The 20,097-nt window shown below is 38.6% G+C and overlaps 1 protein-coding gene across 1 annotated transcript in view; it reads left to right on the top strand.

Annotated features, from left to right (window-relative positions):
• LOC150077524 (paired box protein Pax-6-like) overlaps positions 1-20,097 on the top strand; it is a 107,169-nt gene that overhangs the window by 30,689 nt on the left and 56,383 nt on the right. Inside the window, exons 2-3 of the mRNA XM_090386910.1 lie at positions 6,209-6,324; positions 18,500-18,846. Of these exons, the coding sequence (XP_090243036.1) occupies positions 6,312-6,324; positions 18,500-18,846 (360 nt within the window). The 5' untranslated portion in view covers positions 6,209-6,311. The remainder of the gene's footprint in view (positions 1-6,208; positions 6,325-18,499; positions 18,847-20,097) is intronic.

Raw genomic sequence — 20,097 nt, 5'->3', positions numbered from 1 at the left:
CTTAAGATTTTTCTGTTATTTCTTCCTATAAGGATTTATTTCACAATCCTTATAGTCTGAAGTGGATTTTCCACTTCTATTCTTGTTAAAATACGATTGCACAAGAAGGAGATACCACCTGATGGTAATCACCGATGCAGAACCATTGGATAGATGCAGACAAGCTAACCACATATGCAGCACAATCCTCCATGTCTCGTGCAGAACCTTGACTACTCAACCACGATGGCTATGTGGTAAGAGGGTGTGTTATCTATATCTGAGGTGCAAGGTACCACATCTACAACGAGTTACATGTAGAGTACATACGGGCTCGACCCGAGAAATTTACAGAGAAATTTCACTTATATACAAAAGGTTGAAGTTTTATACATACTTTGAAGTTATATAAATTATTTGTAGAGAGGCATTCATTAATCAGGTGAAATTGCCTTTCACAGATTCATCAACTGATAGCAGTTCTCCAGGATTATCTTTCTGTAAAGCTTATAATTAATCCAGACGGATGCCTAATTTGTTGAAGATTTTTAGGATATTGGAGGGAAACATATCTCTCAGAGAATTAAGATTTGTAAGTGTTAGCCGAAGTGGGTGGCAAGGTTCGGGATGATTTCTTCTCGTCTTCTTTAGTTCATAGAATAAAGATGATATACAGATCAACTCAAATCTGTGACCAAAGCAGTGTCTGGCGACTTCGAGATGAATCAGTTTTTCAAACATTTTGAGTAGAGAACAGCTGAGGGAGATTCTTCGTAGGTCTTTAGGAGATCATGGGTTTTTAATCTTTGGAAGAGGTTTAACGTGATAGGATCTCAAAATTGTTGGGACGATTCCACTTTTTAGTATTTGAAGATATGAAGGTCTACTATACATATGCTACATATTTTAATTATGAAAAGTGGGGATCAATCTGACCCACAGTAGCTTTGTTTGGTAATTTGTTTATGATATCAATAAGGTTCTCTCTAGATTCGATAGCTTCCATCTGTGGCTGAGATACCCTCCTTTTGGGAGAGATTTTGGGTGTGGTAACTAAGCCTGCTGAAAGTTACTTCGTGCCCGTTCCTGGACTAGTAATGTCCCCATTCAGGGCTCAACGCTCCCTGCTTGCCCCTCACCACAGAAATCTATTCATATAAATGAAAGTATATTTCGCGTATTACTCTTGAACGAAAATCTGAATTGAGGCCACATTTGTTCTGTTGGTCTTTGGGGCAATTTCAGTTCTAGCCATGATTTCACAGCCCTCGTTCTTCAACTCCCCCCCCCCTCTATAAAAATTATAAATGAAAGTATGTTTTCGCATTAATCTACAAGAAAAATGCAGATTGCTACCAAATTTTCAACATATTTTTAGTTGATCAATGGGACGGTTCTAGGTTTAATTCTCTCCTCAGTTTCCCCTACAAATTTGGAACAGGAGCTCATAAACTATTACTATTGTTAACTTTTTTTACTGCTATTTGATGGTTAAAATTCGGACCTAAAAATCCGGCCCAGCCAATTCCGCCCAGTATTGGCCCAGCCAATTTTTATAGCAATTGGCTGGGCCGTATTTTAATCATCAATTAAAACGAAAACATCCAGCGCAGCCAATGCGGCTGTATTAGTTGGGCCGGAAATTTTCATCCGGGAAAATGGCAAACCGTTCATAGATTACGCGCAATTTACAGACACGATGTGCTGACGCTCGCGGCCTTAGTTCCTTTGGCGCAGTCAAAATCAGGCAAACTGCCACGCTCATGGACATAAGGATATCCCCTCCTTATCTTCGTCTACAATCTTAAAGGTTTAACAAATCAGTTCAAAGAACGAAACCGTTTTCCACTTCAGGCTGTATATCTTCTTTCGTCTGTGTTTTTTTCTTTTTCTGCTGGTAGTCGAAGTATATGCGACGCGCGTGGAATTAAACAACCCTAACATATTTTTACGTCTGCTCTCATTTTGCTCCGCGTCTCAACGCGAGTCACTACAGCTCCTGTAGCTGGGGAAATCCCCCCTAACGGGAGGGAACTGAAAAACAGCAGAACAACTAATCCAACAGGAGCTGACTGCGATTTTAAAATTGATCGGCTGCTCTGAGGGGGTCACAGTAAACGGAACTTTTTCTTTGTCAATATACTCCATCTATCGGAAAGGATAAAGTAATTCCTGGTGCACCCCCCCCCCAACACACACACACACACACACACAGAGAAAGCGAAAGAGAGAGAAGACCGAAGATATTTATATCAGCAAACAAAGGTCAAAAGATCAATCAAGAACTGGAACTTAAATCTCAAGAACTGGAACTTAATCTGATGTTGAACAACTAACACCACCTGGTGTCGAAAGTTAATTTAGACGTTGGGAATTTGTTTGTTATCAAGGGGGGGGATAAGAAATAATAAGGGAATGCAGAGATACGATCCTTAGAGGCATTCATTGCTGTTATTAGAGGGGATGTGGTGGAGGGAAACGCAAACTAGACCACCTGCTGGTGGAATGCGGGAAGTTAAGTGAGATGATTAAGTTTGCCAAGGTGTTGGCATTCCAACTGTAATAACTGCACAAATATCTTAGACGATAATCTTGAAATAAGTGGAAAATGTAAGGAGATTTATGAGACTGAAGTGTTAGGGGAGAATGGGTTGCGCAGTGCTCTTTGATTTTTAATGCTTTTAGAAATTCTGCCAAGTTGGGATCGGATTTGAATCGTGTGGGATTTTTCTGTAATCAATAGGATAACTTGGTTTCGCAAATGTCCTTTGCTGCTTGCTGGTATATATTACAATGCTTCATTACATGCGCGGCTTCCTCAACTTGGACTTTCTTCTACCCCTAACTCACTCAACCTTTGCCTCAAACCCCGTGATCAAAATTGTGCTAAAAAGCCCCAAGGCTGGTAATCGTCTGTTTTCCTGCATGGTTCTCAAAAGTATGCGATGTGTGGTTAAGACTGGACTTGAACAGTGGAAGAAGATAATGTGGTCTGACGAGTCTCGAGTGATGACGCCATGCATTCAAATTGTTTCGTGTCCACTTCGAAGTGGTATCATGGTATGGAGTTGGTGCCCTCGTGTTACCTCCAGTCTCTGTCAAATATTATCTGGATTGCGACGGATTCTTTCACAACACAATGCACCCTGCAAAAATTGTATCCGAATGGTTCGAGGATCATTGCCAAATTTTTCAAGCTCTACCCTAGCCGCCCAGTTCTACTGGTCTGAATCCTATTGGGAATGTATGGGATGCTGGGATGTCAGGATATTTGCCAACAACTGTAATACAGATGTTGGCAAATATCCTGATGGAAGGATAGCGAAATCTGGACCTATGTTCCCTCACACCTAGTAGAATCCATTTCACAACATACTCAGGCTGTAATTCGGGCGTGAGGTGGACCTGAAGAAATGTTTCTAATTTTTTTGGAAGGAATTCTGTACATTGGCTGTTTCATTTCGAGAGAAATAGTGTGGGGAATGGAAATTTAGTATTAGAATCACTTGAACATGAACGACGGATCTGTTATCTACTGTATTATATAGAACAGGATATCAAAACAGCCAATGCACAGAAAGGAGCTGGTTGTTTTAAGTTCTCACAAAATGGAATGAAAACTAAAGGTTAGATAACTTAAACTGTTTGGTACTTAAGATAGTGAAAGACCTTCGCTAGGGTGGTAAAGTATGCAAACTAGCTGGTGCATAGCTGAAAATGCGTTCCCACCAGAGAGAGAGAGACAGAGAGTTGTAGGATTTAACATCGGTATGAATCCTATGAGCCATGATTCCAGCGAAGCTCATCAGACCGCTCCATACACGATAGAACTGGTCTGTAGTCTAACTCGAGGCTAATCTCTGAAACGTATTAGCCTCAATATGGACCATTGCTGTTGGGTCTAGTTGACGTTTTTCTTGAAATGTGTTCTTGTGGGATGTGGTGAAAGAACACAAATCGCGAATTGTCTTGCATGCTGGGCATCACCTCAGTAACCATAGAAACAGTATTCCGTCCTAATATAGCTGCAGGTTCTCAAGAGAGCTACTCTGCTCTCATTTATCAATGTCTCCTGGCAACTAAGGTGGGATATCGGTCATTGCTGGTGCTGTGACCTTTAGTCGATCTACTGTACTGTACATTCGAGAGCAAATTCGTGAACCTTGCTAGAGACTGGCCTACTTCCATCCTTCCGATCTCTCTCTCTCTCTCTCTCTCTCTACAGTGCAATCAATCCAATTCGAAGTCTGGGCGCACTTAGGCCACGAAAGGTTACTCAAACGTTCTTGATATTCCTCAAAATCTCACAGAGTGACGCACTGTCAGACCACTCTATTAATTCGATTTACAACGTGTAAACTAGAGTACACATTAACTTTTGTCCACCCGTGTATATAAGTGTCTTTATTGTATTAATATGGATACAGTATTATCCTATCGCAGCTGTACAACGTAATTAACAAAACAACGTGGCAGTATTGTCTTGTACAAGCGTGTGTTCGTGGCCAGATTTACATATTTTGCGGGATGAAAACCTAGAATATTTCGTCGAGGTAAACCTTAAATATTTGCCTAAGGCTCGTTAATTACAGCCTCAATTGAAAAATTAATTAAATTCCTCCAGTGATTTAAGCTCGGACTTTTTCCAAGGGGTGTTGGGAGGCGTAACCACTGCGCTGCCACGAAGGATATTACTTCTGAAATAGATACAATAGTTTAGTTTTCTACGAAACTTTATTGACCTTAAATCATTTTTTCAGCGTTGCTTAAGTGGTCCACTTCCATAAATTAATCACGTGATACGTAGGGAAGGGTGAATGAACAAACACATGCTGGGCTGTCAGTCTCTGACAGCTAAATCCTGCAAATACGAGAGAGTGAATGACAGAAAGACTGAATCTACTTAATTGAAGTTTCTTTTCTGGAGATTGCTCGTTATAAAGTGGAAACTGGAGCCCAAAACAACACACTCGCGCATGCGCAAAGAAGTAGTTTATGAGTTTCCTATCGGAACATGATTTATGAATGTTACACTATAAACTGTAATAAAAAAAACATGAATAGTTATCTCGGTCATTAATCACCTGGACGTTGAAAAAAGGGGTTGCTATAAGTAATGGTTTCCGCCATTAATCATCCAATAAGAAGATGAATAATGATTAGGTTGGTTTTCGTGACAAAAACAGCGCTATTTTTAACAACATCGCTTAATTTGCATATTATATTCGAGATCCACTTCTTGTCTTTCAGCCACCCTCCTTCCATAAACCAAAATGTGTACCGAGGGACGGGGGGGGCGGTACTAAAGGAGAAATAGCCATTGGGGAATAAAAAAAAATAAAATAAGAAGAAAGACAGAGGAAGAAAACATGACGCTGGAATGTGTTTGGGCTTCTTGCTTTGTAAATTCCAGCTATAAATTGGAGAGTTCCGATGGGCATTGGGATGGCATCATTATATTTGGGGGAGGAGGAGTGTTGGGGAAAGTGGGGAATGACCTCAGAGGACAGATCTCAGTTGAAAAATTTAATCAAAGTACCATGGAACTACGATTGCAGTAAGATGGTCATCTCATAACCGAAATGGGTCATGCGCAGATTATACGTTGGCGTTTATGATCGAAGGGGTGGCTTCTAGTAGTCCAGGTGGTGTTCCACCGATTGGTAGCTTCTCGACTGCACAAGGCAGATGCATTTCCACCAATTTAAGAACGAAATACCATTAGCGAACTATTGGTTACGGATGTGAGGACGATTGTTCGCTAGGTGGCGCTCTATTTACTGGGAGTAGTATTGGTTGGCTGATGGTGGAGGTCATAGTTTGGTTTAGACACCGGATTCGATATAATGCGGATGCTCGAGCAGATTGATGGATAGATTGCTGCAGATGAAACCCCTCAGACATGTTACATTTTGTCCTGTGTGGTTCGTGGGGATGGAAATTTGAATGCGACTCGGAGATCTTTGTAGATGGAGAGGCGACGCTGAAGGACATCGCAAAAAAATGGTCCTCAGAAGTTGGCCATTTTAAAATACTTCTTTGATTCCCCCTTCAATGGCTGAACAGCAAAATTAAGGTCAATTTGGACACTTGGACTACTTGGGTGGCATGCTTTCGCCAGTGGTGTGTATGTGTGTGTGGGTGCATGCGTGCAGTAGGAGTAGTGTAGATAGACTATCGTTCAGTGGTAGCCTGGTGTTGCTGACGGAGGTTAATTTCCGATTTTCAGGTAGTCGGGTCGCGTCCAAGCACCAAATGGTGAGCCCGGTAGGAAATTCGGAGGTCAACTTGCGGAAAGCTGTCAAATAAAAAACAGTCTTGGCGAAATTAGGATGCCACACAAAGGTAAGATGCTTTTCCACATAAACTTCTCTATTAGCATGGTTATTATTTAAAAAATATACACTGACAGTCCATTTTATTAGGAATACCACAAACACACATGAAAGTCAGCGTAACCTTCCTTGCCTGTTTCCTCTTACTCTATCTACTTATTCCTCTTTCCTTTTCGTTCTTTATTTTTATTTATTTTTTTGGGGGGAGGGTAAATGTCAGACCCCTCATGACATCTATTAGCCTTAAGTTCTCATTGTCGATAAAAGTCAGCATTCCATGTTAAGGCAATTTTTGCCCCTGAAGAAATCTCTTCACTGTACGACATCCATTCTAACAATCATCTTCTGCGTACTGAGGCAAAGCCCTCTTTACAGGGGAAAGATAAAAAAATATTGCGGATTATCCCTCAACCACACACAACAGCTGATTAGCTAAAACTCTGCTTGAACAGCCAACCAAACCTTTAACAGCAAAGTGGTGTGAAGGACCTTGAGCAGAACTTTCAGGGCGCTAATATAAAGTAGGGAGAGCAGACCCCAGCCACTGTATATTGTATTACATTATAATTTCATGACTTAGCCCCAAAGATGTAACTCACAAGTTCTCCAGTCCCTACCACCATCTTCAACACCGATAGATCAATAAGTCTACAAAGCCTTCCAAGTGTGCCAACATAAAAATCAGAAGATTCATCTCTTAGATAGAATTTCAAATAAAACACGTGACGAATTGTAGCCTGTATTCTCACTAATGATTATAAATAATTATAATTTTTTATTTAAAAGGAAGGGGAGAAGGGGGAAAAACAAAGCTCGTGAATTATTACTATCATCAAAGGAAACCCAAATTCCATTTTTAACGGTTGAAATAATATAAACATTATAGCAGACGACTTGGAATTCTGCCATTATTGTTGCGTGTAAATTTCGTCACACTTGCTGATGGCTGCTTCCATTGTTAAAAGAGTTGCCTAGGAAACAACACGTTCTGACGTAATAATCCAAATAGAAGTGTAGAATAATATCAGACGCTGTTATTTGGAACACATCAAAACATTCCAAACGATTTCCGCTTTTATTATTCAAAAATAAACCGGAAATGCTTTTATCTTTTCTATGACTGCTCTTAGCGCAAAAGAAAAGTGTACCAGTTTAAAAACCAAGCGCTCTGCAGCGAACATTAAAAAGAATTATTACGAGTGCCCTTTAACGAGGAAAGATGACTCGATGCAAATACGCGTCCGGGTCTTTTCCCCAACGCCAGCTATGACGTAATCAACATGACATCTGCAAAAGATATCGTCCAATAGAGCCGATTTTTGGCAAGCGTTCATAACCATTGTTTCGCTCGGCCCTCTTCTACAGGCGCATGTTGACAAATGCTACGGCAGAATGTTAAACATCCACGACGTCCGTACGGCCGAATCGTTTTCTAGAAGCGTCCAAGTTCCGTACATGGCCGGGGGCTATGAAGTTCACAAACAATGCTCAGAGCTTGTAGAACAACGTAATAGACGACCCCGCTAGTGTGGCGTCGCTGGTGCAATAGCCGACCCCGCTGCCGCACGCGAAATTATCCTGACAGGATTATATACAAACGGGTATATCGTAGCGGTTTATGAATATTTAACCCCGCTTTGAACCTAGGATCTATAAACCCCACGGCGTTTATTGACATCAGTTGATGCGCTCCATTTATTTAATTTTTTTAAATTTTCTACGTTAATAAATATTCTGGCTTAAAAGTTTTATTTGGTTTAATATTGACTTTAAAATTTAAATAATACCAAAAGAGCGAGTAACAATAACTATTTGTAACAATAATAATCATTCCCATTGTTATTTCAACAATGGCTGAGATTTTAAAGCAATCCTTAACCAACAGATGTGAAATATACATTTCACAGTTGCAACAATGAAACTTTTTTTTTCCTTTTCTGATTGTTGCTATTTGTAACAATAATAATCATTCCCATTGTTATTTCAACAATGGTTAAGATTTTAAAGCAATTCGTAACCAACAGATGTGAAATGTACATTTCACAGTTGCAACAATGAAACTTTTTTTTCCTTTTCTGATTGTTGCTAGTTCTCATTGTCGATCTTTTGAACAATTAAGATATTCTGCGTTTAAATTTTGAATGAAAATCTGAAATAAACACGAACAAAAGAACTCAATGTTATTCGAAAAAATGCTATTTGCAACAATAATAATCATTCCCATTGTTATTCCAACAATGGCTATAGATTTAAAGCAATTGTTTCATAGTTGCAACAATTAAAATTTTTTTCTTTTCTGATTGTTGCTCTAGTTTTAAAGTTTTCATTGTCGATCTTTTGAACGTTTGCAACAATTAAGATAGTCTGCGTTTAATTTTGTAATAAAAATCTGAAATAAACACGAACCAAAGAGAAATGCTATTTGCAACAATAATAATCATTCCCATTTTTATTTCAAAGATGGCTATAGTTTTAAAGTAATTCATGACCAATCCATGTGAAATGTTCCTTCCACAGTTGCAACAATCAAACAATTTTTCTTTTCTGATTGTTGCACTAGCTTGAAAGTTCTCATTGTCGATGGTTTGATCGTTTGTAACAATTAAAATCGTCAGTGTTTAAATTTTGAATGAAAATCTGAAATAAACACGAACCAAAGAGTTCAATGTTATTGGCGAAAATGCTATTTGAATAATAATAATCATTCCCATTGTTATTTCAACAATGGCTAAGATTTTAAAGCAATTCGTAACCAACAGATGTGAAATGTGCATTCCACATGCAACAATGAAACATATTTTTCTTTTTTGATTGTTGCTCTAGTTTTAAATTTCTCATTGTCGATCTTTTGAACGTTTGCAACAATTTGAATGAAAATCTGAAATAAACACGAACCAAAGAGTCCACTGTTATTCGCGACAGTGCTATTTCCAATAATAATAATCATTCCCATTGTTATTCCGGCAATGGCTAAGATTTTAAAGCAATTAATGACCAACGAATGCGTAATGTTCATTACACGGTTGCAAAAATGAAACAATGTTCCTTTTCCGATTGTTGCTCTAGCTTTAAAATTCTCATTGTCGATGGTTTGATCGTTTGTAACAATTAAAATCATTTGCGTTTAAATTTTGAATTAAAATCCGAAATAAACACGAACCAAAGAGTTCAATGTTATTCGCGAAAATCCTATTTGAACAATAATAATCATTCCTATTGTTATTCCAACAATGGCTAACGTCTTAAAACAATTCGTGACCAACAAGAACAGATGTGAAATGTGCGTTCCATAATTTCAACAATGAAATGATTTTTTATTTCTGATTGTTGCTCTAGCTTTCTCATTGTCGATTTCTTGAACATTTGCAACAATTAAGATAGTTTGCGTTTAAATTTTGAATGAAAATCTGAAATAAACGCGAACCAGAGTTCAATGTCATTCGCAACAACAATGCTATTTGCAATAATAATAATTACCATGTTATTCCAACAATGGGAAAATTTATATATCGAAAATTTGTATAAAATTGTATGGTGTATATAAAAAAAAAAAAATATTTGAACACCCGCCTAGCCCACTGGCTATTCAGGGGGTGAACCTAAGGTGAATAAACAGATAATAATAATAATAATGGCTAAGGTTTTAATTGGTGACCAAAAGAACAGATATGAAATATGTGCATTCCACCGTTGCAACAATGAAACAATTTTTCTTTTCTGATTGTTACTCTAGCTTTATGTTGATCATATAATCAATGGAATTATTATTATTGCAAATAACATTGTTGCGAATAACATTGAACTCTTTGGTTCGTTTGTAACAATTAAGATCGTCTGCGCTTGAATTTTGAATGAAAATCTGAAATAAACACGAACCAAAGAGTCCAATGTTATTGTCAACAATGTTATTTGCAACAATAATAATCATTCCCATTGTTATTCCAACAATGGCTAAGGTTTTAAAGCAATTCGTGGCCAACAGATGCGAAATGCACATTCCACAGTTGCAACAATGAAACAATATTTCTTTTCTGATCGTTGCTCTAGCTTTAAAGTTCCAATTGTCGATCTTTTGATCGTTTGTAACAATTAAGATCGTCTGCTTTTAAATTTTGAATGAAAATCTGAAATAAACAGAACCAAAGAGTGCAATATTATTCGCATCTATAACACAAGTGAAAAACAGACGATTTTAAATAACCGATAATATTAAATAAATAAAAGCCAAACAATTTGTTTACGGAAGCAGCGTAAACAATAATGTCGAGTGAAAGATGAGAAATCCATTATCCGAATACTCCAAAATTCTTTCTTTCTTTCTTTCTTCCAATCAAAATGAAACTGTCTAGGAAACAATTATCCATTAAATATTAAGAATGTTCCCCTTCCAATATGTCGTTAGCCAGTTGTATGGGGAAACTTAATATAACATAAAAGGAACTCAATTATTTATCTACGTGTCACGGGTAAAATTATTATAAAAGTCCACCATTGTTTAATTGTTGGCTGGGAGCACGAGCCAACGCGCTCGCAGGCAACACGCGCGCACACACTCTTGCTAGCGTTGTTTGTTGTATCATGCCGGCATTATTGGTTGTCGTCTGCCCGTTTGATTGCCCGCTTGTAATGGCAGCTCCCGGCGTCTTTACAAAGCGGGAAGCAAATAACCTGTTAATGTTGTTGTAATAGTAACCTCGACATCAGATGTAGTCACAACATTCATTTATCTTCCAAACACACACACCAAGTAAATCATTGAGTTCTAAAGATGCGTTTTCGCTGCCGCTAAAATGGCCACGGTTTCTTACGGAAGTTCGATGTTCAATTTATTACAAAAGGAGGGGGGTTGGGGGTGGAGGGTCTTTTGTGGATTTCTGAAGGTGTTTCGCCCCTTTTGTGAACTGCTGTTTGTGCGACGAGCGATTCTTTATTTTCTTTTCAATAGATGGACTACTTAAACGATTGTTATGATTGGACAGAAATTCGATGGATGTAAGATTTGTGAGTTGAGACCTTTTGAACTCTCTTGAGGGATCGATGTGGTCCCTCGGGAACCTATATCCACCAAGGAAGAATCTGTAATGCGATGAAATGCGGTTTATAGTTAGTTACGTTTTTGTTGTAAGTTTAGAGTCAGTGGCCTTGTGGTAATTTCCGGAAATGGAATGGTAGAAGATTCAAATCCCGATGATGACTGGAAATTATCTTACACTGGCATTCCTCAATAAGTTCGACTTAGGAACTAGCCATGTACTGAGTAGAAATAGTTTTTTTGTTCATTTGTACTGTGGACATTGGACTTCAGTTCTGAGTTTGAATTGGATCCTACAAGAAGGATAATCTAGGTTTATCGCGGGTCATGTAGATAAGCACTCAGGGATATTGCAAGGACAGATTGGTTTTGGTGGGTCGTTTGCAATTTGCATGGAGTTAAATAAGGTTGTGAGGGGGGGGGGGTTAGTATATTTTCTCCTTTAATTGTGGAGGTTTCTTCTCTAGAGGGATGAAAAACCAGAATTTCCAGGGTTGAAGGGATATATTGCACTTAAAAACGCTTGGCTTAGCTTCAAACACGAATTGTGGAAGTTGGACGGAGAAGTTTGATAGAAGATGAATTACTCAGACGCTAATAGAGTAGGACTTTTGCGTCATCAGGGCAAGGGTTCATTTGAGAGAGGAACAGACTGAGGGAAGAGTGTTTATAGGAAGAAGAAAAAGAAGGGTTTCAAGAATCCAGTGAAACGGATATTCTGAAATGAAACCTGTCAAGCCTGGGGATAAGTAGCTGATGGCTGAAAGACTTAAAGGCTTTAGGTCGATATCAAGAGCATCCACTTCGACCTTTTTAGGATTTTTCATCAAGTACTGAGTTAGTCAGTCTCAAATGGACGTAAGGGTTTTATTCGCAAAAATAAAACCCAATTTGTCGCTGGAAAATCGCCTGCGATCCAAGAAGGAAGGAAGGAAGACTCTCAGAAGATTCTTTGACGAGTCTTAAGGATTTCTTCAAGAAATCGTTTCGGGAAATTAACTATTCTCTTCTATGACCTTAAATGGGTCTTTTGAGATACAAACGAAACTGAGGTGTTGGGTAAGGTTTCTTTGGTAATTCACCAAATATTCATTTGTCGATTTTATCGAGGATTTCCTTTCGCTGAAAGCCGTCTTGGGGATGGTTTGGAGGAGGGGGGAAGCTTCCTGATATTATCTGTATTGAAATGCTAACTTACACCACCCTCGCTAGAAAGCAGAAGAAAAAAAACAGGGTCGTCTGCCGGTATAGAATTATGTTAATGTCCCAGTGTCTCTTATGTATTCCCGACACGCAATCGGGCGTCGGTTTATTGCGTTCCGACACAAGCAGACATCCCTGCCGACACCCAGTTACATTTTTCATGAGCTCGGTCAGTCGCCGAGAGACACAGGAAAATGAATCTACGCCCTGATCCGTGTTATCGTCGTGTCACGAGCAACGGGCTAACGTATTTACAATGCTAATCGCGCCCGCTAACGTTTCTTGTCCGCAGCCGGGCTGAGGCTAAAGTATAGCACGAGCGCATCAAGTTTTGTCGCGTTTCCTGTGCTGGTTGGTGTCAGTTTGGCGGATTAGTGATATTAAGGGACTGCTTGGCTTCGAGCCTTTTTTTCTCTCTTTCGACACCGCTACAAAAAAAATCTTTCACTCCCAGACGTAACGTGGGGGTGCTTGAAGTGTGCAGACGTCAAATGCGAACTGCTGCTCTGATGAATGACATTCCAGTGTGGGCAATGTCCTCACGTTCAACAGCTACTCCAATTGGGATTTGAAATTTAAAGTTTGTTTCGAGTCGTTTTCGTTTTACGCCCCCCCCCACCACCACCTTAACACTCCATTGGGTCATCAGTTAGTCGGTCTTGCAACTTCTTGGCCGGAATATGCTTTTTTGTTCTGTTTATACAGTGTGGGCGAAAAAAAATTCGTCATGCCCAACAAAGTTTTGTTGGGTCTCGAGAGAGACGCAAGATAGAGGCTCGATTTTACTTCAAGAAACTTGGGTTTTCATCCCGTTGAATAAGCACACCGAACATAGAACGCACGCAGTTTACAGACTCAATATATTGCCTCATAACCTTGGCTACCTTCTTCAAATATTCAACCCAACCCTTAAAGGCTAACAGATCATATATGTCCTAAAAAATTAAAGAGAACCCTACTTTAACGAATGGAAAATAAAAAAATAATAATTAATTTACGGTTTATTTGAATACTTTCTAAGTTTTGAGGTTTATTAAGATGTGCAAGTTTTTTTTTTTTTTTTTTGTCTACTACTGTACTATTTTATCTAATCGTGTTCATGATGAATGTAGAGTATTCGACTTTTTTGTACACTGCGTAGTAAGGCAAGATTCGATCACATATACTTTTTTTAGGAAGATCTGCGCATGCCCAGACGTGATCATAAAAACTGTTCCAATGAGAGAGAGAGAGAGAGAGTTTCTCTACAATGTATGAAGCATTGTGTGAGGTTCTGTCCGTGAGAAAACAGTGTGTGGTGTATTAGAGTATTCCCCGAGGCTAACCACCCTTTCCCTACCGATCTGCTTCTTCCCCATTGGTCAGCGCACACATTTGTAACACGACAAACACGCTCGCTGCTGGAAAGAATGAATGAATGAAATCGCATCCCACGCATGACTGCCTGGAGCTGCAGAACGTGCCAATGTTGATACAGTACGGAAAGCGTAAATAGTATCCGAAAAGGCCGCTGTGATCAATGGTGCCGCTGTTGGTGATCACGAGCAGCGTACATGCACAACCATGGAGGGAGTTCCTCAACAATCTGTTTGTAGAATAAACCAATCTCTCTCTCTCTGTATTAATAATTTAGCGAGACAACAGTCTATAAAAAGAAAAATTGGTTTAATTTTCATAGTTATGGCATTGTTTGAACCTCCATGACACCTGACCATACGTGATAGTTGCTGTAAATCTCCGAAAACCCTATAATCGGCCATTTACAACCTTATAGATTATAGCTGACACAGATGACAATAATACCTACTCTAATTTGGCCACCATTTTGTTTCAAGACAAAATAAATAAAGACACATTGGTTTCGGTGTTTTATACTCACCTTACAAATCAAAGATGCTATCCAGACAGTTTTGCAGAATGGATGTACCACAGATGATGGAAAAGGAAGATTGGTTCTTCCATTGGAGGATGGAATCCATCTTATCAATTGCTGATTTTCTGCCATCGAGGTATCCACGATGGCAGAACATCAGCAATTGATTGGTAATCCATCTGTACCTTATAGAACATGCCCCTAGTCTGCTTCAAGAAGCAGACTTGCACGTGCCATCCTCCTCCAAGAACCTACACGAGCTAAAATTTACTCCCGAAGTGGAACGGATTTATTGCCTACTGATCTCTTGAATAACCTTGTTTGCAGTGAGAATTCAATAGCAGTAAGGGATGGTTATACCCCTGTTAATCATAATTTAACCCTTTATTCGTTATGAAATCTATATGATTTTTATGAGTCGATGATTATTCTTTCATGATATGCACGTCCATTTTGCTTTTAGTCGGATGTCTACGCAAAGTAGAAATTTGTTAAACTCAACAGGTGACGATAACATATTTGTAAAAAGGAGTGACTTCATTAACTTTTGCACCTTAGTGTATTTGAACACGATCTTGTCGAAAGAAGACTTCACATTGATATTTAGGGGAATTTCAGGGAGTTTCTTCCTGAAAGCGTTCATTTCTTGGATAGTTAAAACTATATTTCTTACTTGAGCCTTTAGGCTGGTAAAATGGCTGTGCGAGGTGTTTTTATACATCATGTGGAAAATCACGAGTGTCAATGAAACCAAGGCTTTGAGATGTCAATATAAATTGCATATATTAAGTGGTCGGTTTTGTCTGTTCTTCTGGATGAAAAATCCGAATTTCCAGCAGACAGAGAGGACCAACTTTTTTCGAAAATCAGGAAGTTCAACAACCCAGTGGAATATACGATTAAAGATGGTCGTATGATTCAACCCACCAAATACAAAAAACAAACTTGGACTGTTATTTCTATTGTAATTCACACTTGACGTACGTGGAGGTATTTGGATGGATGAAAAGAGTTTAAGAAAACTGTACACCTGTGTGGAATTGGACACACAATGTGGAAATTTGTTGTACCGATATTAGTTCAAAATTCCCTATTGCCGTTGGTGCCTTCTTTGGAAAACTTAATTGTTTGTCTTGAGTTTTCCTACGGATTCCTCTTCAGCGAAATTAAAACCATAAAGTACTTAAACACAGATTGTCATTGGGCAGATTCTGCGCACTTCTTAGTTTAATTGACTCGGAAACCTGACGCCTGCAGGTCTTTATTAAGGAGAGAGAGTGTTGCCAATAGATGCGTTGGATGATTGGTTTTGTCCGTGTCTAATCACTTTTCTTCGTCTACCCCCAACAACCTCTCCTACCCTCATAGATAGTTAAGCATGGGAGCAGTCTCGCGATCTTTCGCAAAGTCTGCCGCCCCTCTCCACCCCCTTCTTGGAAAGAAAAATGACAGCGGCGTTGGGATGAAGTAGTAGGATGAGATACCATGAATTATACATCAGGGAGCAACAAATTTCTGTGGCTGCCACTAGTCGATAACCCCAGTGGATCGCGGACAACAGCCGCCAGTGTATGCGTTTATGTGTGCAGGCTAGGTTAGGCTTAAACGCTTTAGAGGATGGTGGAAGTTTAAAGATCGAATGAATAAGTCCGAAAGATGTTCCTCTGGTTAGCTGTCAGATGAGGTGGTAATGAGTATAAGGGACGTTTTTAAAGGCCGACAAGCAATTTGAAGCTTCTTCATCAATTAAGAAAACTCCCAAGACACTCGATGCCTTGATGAGTCAAAAAGATCCATCTATTCTCCACTGCAAGGAAATATTCGATGTTTGTATTCAGATAAGTGAAGTGCATTGTTTTTGTCCATTTGATTTAGTTTCTTAAATATTCCATCCTGATTTACACGATAATTCTTTCTGAAGTTCAGGGAATGGGTTAAAACAAAAGATCCCCAACGTGATCATCAGCGCTATTTTACCGGTGATTTCCCTGGTGTATTTTCGATGTACACTCCCACCTAAAAGTTTGGAATCACATCGTATGACAAAAATTTTCTTTAATTTTTTTTGAAATTAGCTTCAATAATGTAAGGTTTTTATTAAAAAAAAACACATTTTCAAATATTTTAAGGCTTTTTATTAAGCATTGAAAAATTTTCAGCAAAAAATATTGAAATGATTAACAACTTTACATCATAATATCCTCCAGAAGATTTTATCCCTGCCTTACACAGACGTAGCATTCTGACCGATTAATTTTATAATAGAGTCTTGATAAACATTATTTCCAAACCATCTGCAAGGTTTACTGTGAATTTTGGGAAGATTGGCACTACAGGACTTCACAGTCTATAATATAGACTCTAGATGACCTCATAAAAGCTCTATTGGGTTTAAGTCAGGCGATTGAGATGGTCACATCATAATTCGAAATATCCCCTCCTGTTGTTTAGTTGCTAGAAAGTCCCTGCACAGCTTAGAGCAGTTCTTCAGGCCATTGTCATGTTGTAACATAACATTTCTTCACCAGCGTTGAAGTCCTCAGGATATTGCATTATGTCCAAGGATGTTTTTGCAGCCTTCTTTTCTTAAAATTCCTTCAATTCTGCCCATGTCACCCACTCCAGAAAGACAGAAGCAATCCCAGATCATGATGGAGCCATCATCATGTTGACTGTGGGCACTAATCAATGTGGCACCATTTTTTTTCTTTTTTGGTCGTCTCACATAAATTCTACACTTGGATCCAAAAATTTAACATTTGGATTCATATGTCCACAGTGTCCTCTTCGGCCAACCATTTCTTTCGATTTTCTGGTTTTTAATAAGGAATTTTCGGATTGCTACACGACCATAAAGTCCTGCTTGTTTAAGACGAAGTTTTCCAGTGGATGTAGATGCAAGAGTTCCTATTGAACTCAGGTCGGATTTCAAGGGTAGTAAATCAGTGTTATGGTCTGATCTTGTGCTTCCTTTGCACGGTCGGCCTGAATCGTGTTTTGTCCTTTAAACTGCCAGTCTTATTCAATCGATGAATGGTAGTTTGTGCTCCTTTAAATGAACACCTACTGGTTTGCGAATAATTCTCATGGAATAACTTTGTACAGAGTTAGCACTCCTTTTTTCAGCATTCAGTTTCTTACGTTCTACCACATTAAGGAATCTAGTACATCTTTTTATGTTATTCTAATATTCTATAATTGTCTTAAATATTTCTTTAATATTATTTCAGAAACTTGATTTTTCATACATAATAGAAAGTAGTTTAATAAAAATTATAAACAAGTTTTCCTATTTTAATAAAAACTTTGATAATTAAGAAAAATTAGACCTGATTCCAAATTTTAGGACTAATATTTAGAACTAATATGAGATCGGTGACAGTAACTTTAAAAGAAACTCTGTGTGTCTGTTTCTAAATGCGAGGAAAGTAGTGCCGGGGAAACTAAGGCCATGAGGAGTACGTGTATTGTGTCTGTAAATAGCTTACAATCTATGGTTACTCGGAATATTCAGCTAGATAAAACTCACATGACACCGAATAACTGGGCCACCGTGTGGAACATGCTCATAAATCCCCTTTCCCAGCTCAAAAGGATTAGAATCCACCTATTTTTTCATAAGGTTCCTGAAACACCAGTTTTGATTATTGTGCTACCAAGAGGGTAGAAATTATTTTGTTTGGAATGATGTTCTTCTGTCTTTCTTAGTGATTACTGTATAAAGTGAGGAATTTTCAAATATTTCCATACTTTATTTACACTAAATCCCCTACCTCTTTCTCCTCCTTCTTATTCCCCTCCTCCCGCTTCTCCTCTACGTTCACGAGACGTGACACATAAATTAACAGAACCTATTAAACTGCATGCCCTGTGCAACAGTTTAAGTAATACGCAGTCTGAAATATTTTTTGTTTGCATGAGTACATAAAATTCAATGCTTGATGATCGTCTCGATTCTGATTTAAAATTGTTACAAATGCTTTCTGAATGATTCCAAATGATGTATCAGAGAGTTGTATGATAAGATCGGAATTAGCCATTTTGCGATTTGAACTTTGACCTTTTTTATCTCGACAGGTCACAGCGGTATTAATCAGCTTGGTGGTATCTACGTGAACGGTCGTCCTCTCCCGGACTCTACTAGACAAAAGATCGTCGAGTTAGCCCATAGCGGTGCCCGACCCTGCGACATCTCTCGTATCCTGCAGGTATCCAACGGCTGTGTCTCCAAAATTCTAGGCCGATACTACGAAACGGGGTCGATCCGACCGCGGGCTATTGGAGGAAGCAAACCCCGTGTAGCTACTCCTGACGTTGTGTCGAAGATTGCCCATTTCAAGAGAGAATGTCCCTCCATATTTGCCTGGGAGATAAGGGACCGGCTACTGTCCGAAGGAGTATGTACAAATGAGAACGTGCCTAGTGTAAGTTGGATTTTGTTCTATATTTCGTGAATTTTCATCCCTGGTATTCTTTTGTCCAGAAATTTTAAGATAATAATTTGACATTTTTTCATGGATATGGGATGTTATTCTGTATATTAATAGTTGTGCTTTAAACGTATTCCTTTCCTTTTAAAGGCAATACGTTTATACTGATATTTTTTATACCCTCACTGATCAAAAGATTAGAAACCGTTTGCAACTGGCATCAACAGATAATTAGACGTACATGTAAATGTACAAATTGCCACATGGTATGACCACTAGTTTCTTGCTATCAGATAAACATTGTAAGCTTTCCTGGGGCTTCTTTTGTCCATCCTCATGAAGAAGATAATATCCGAGATATGTTGGAAAGGCTTCTGAATTCTCTACCGACCACTAGACAGCTATTGGCAAACATCCTAATGGAAGAATGATGAAATCTGGAGCTAGACTCCCTCAGTGACCTAGTGGAATCCATGCCATAACGTTTACGGGTTGTAACTCTGGAAAACTTTGGCCCTACTAAATATTGAATAAAGGTTTCTAATTTTTTTAGCCAGTGAGTGTAGTTTCTTTAGCTTTAACTACAAAACTGCTATTTAAAAAGATGTGTTGGTATTATAGCTTGTCAAACCAGAGTGAATCACTCAATAAATGGAATTGGTGTGTCGCTTCCAAGCAATATTGTCAGATATGAATCGCAATTTCAACTTCTGCATCATCCTCAAACTTGCGTCTCTGATTGACCAAACATGTGAAGTTGAGATCTCAAATTTCAATTGCTGATTTCCTTCTAGTGTGATCTACATTGTGTTGATGAAGGATGCTTACTGTTGTTTGGAAACCATTTCTTTTCCAATGAATTTCTGGCTAACATTCAATGAACTTATCTCAAAATCCTTCTTCCAGTGACGTATCTCTAAATCTGTCAAAGAGAAGGGTTGAAAGTCTAATCAATTTAGAAGATTTATTACTTAAGAAAAATAATATGCGAATGAAAATTAAATTAATAACGTAATTAAAGAAATATAATTGGTCCCTTAAACGATGTCACTCAGTGAAAAGACGAAAAGGCCGTTAACATTTTCTTTTAATGACTTAAAAATCTTTTCTTATTCGAATTGAATTTTAACACCATATTCGGTAACAATTTTTAAATGCGTTTTTAATTAAAAATGCAGTTTTCTTGAGTCTGAACCTCGCCTTGCAATCTGAACCCAGCACATGTGGATCCCCGTGCCCGCGTTG

The sequence above is a fragment of the Mastigoproctus giganteus genome, chromosome 12 (assembly GCF_048544385.1).
Source record: "Mastigoproctus giganteus isolate SK-2022 chromosome 12, ASM4854438v1, whole genome shotgun sequence".
Lineage (NCBI taxonomy): Eukaryota > Metazoa > Arthropoda > Arachnida > Uropygi > Thelyphonidae > Mastigoproctus > Mastigoproctus giganteus.
The sequence above is the reverse complement of the archived record's forward strand: the minus strand, read 5'-3'. Positions and strand labels throughout refer to the sequence as shown.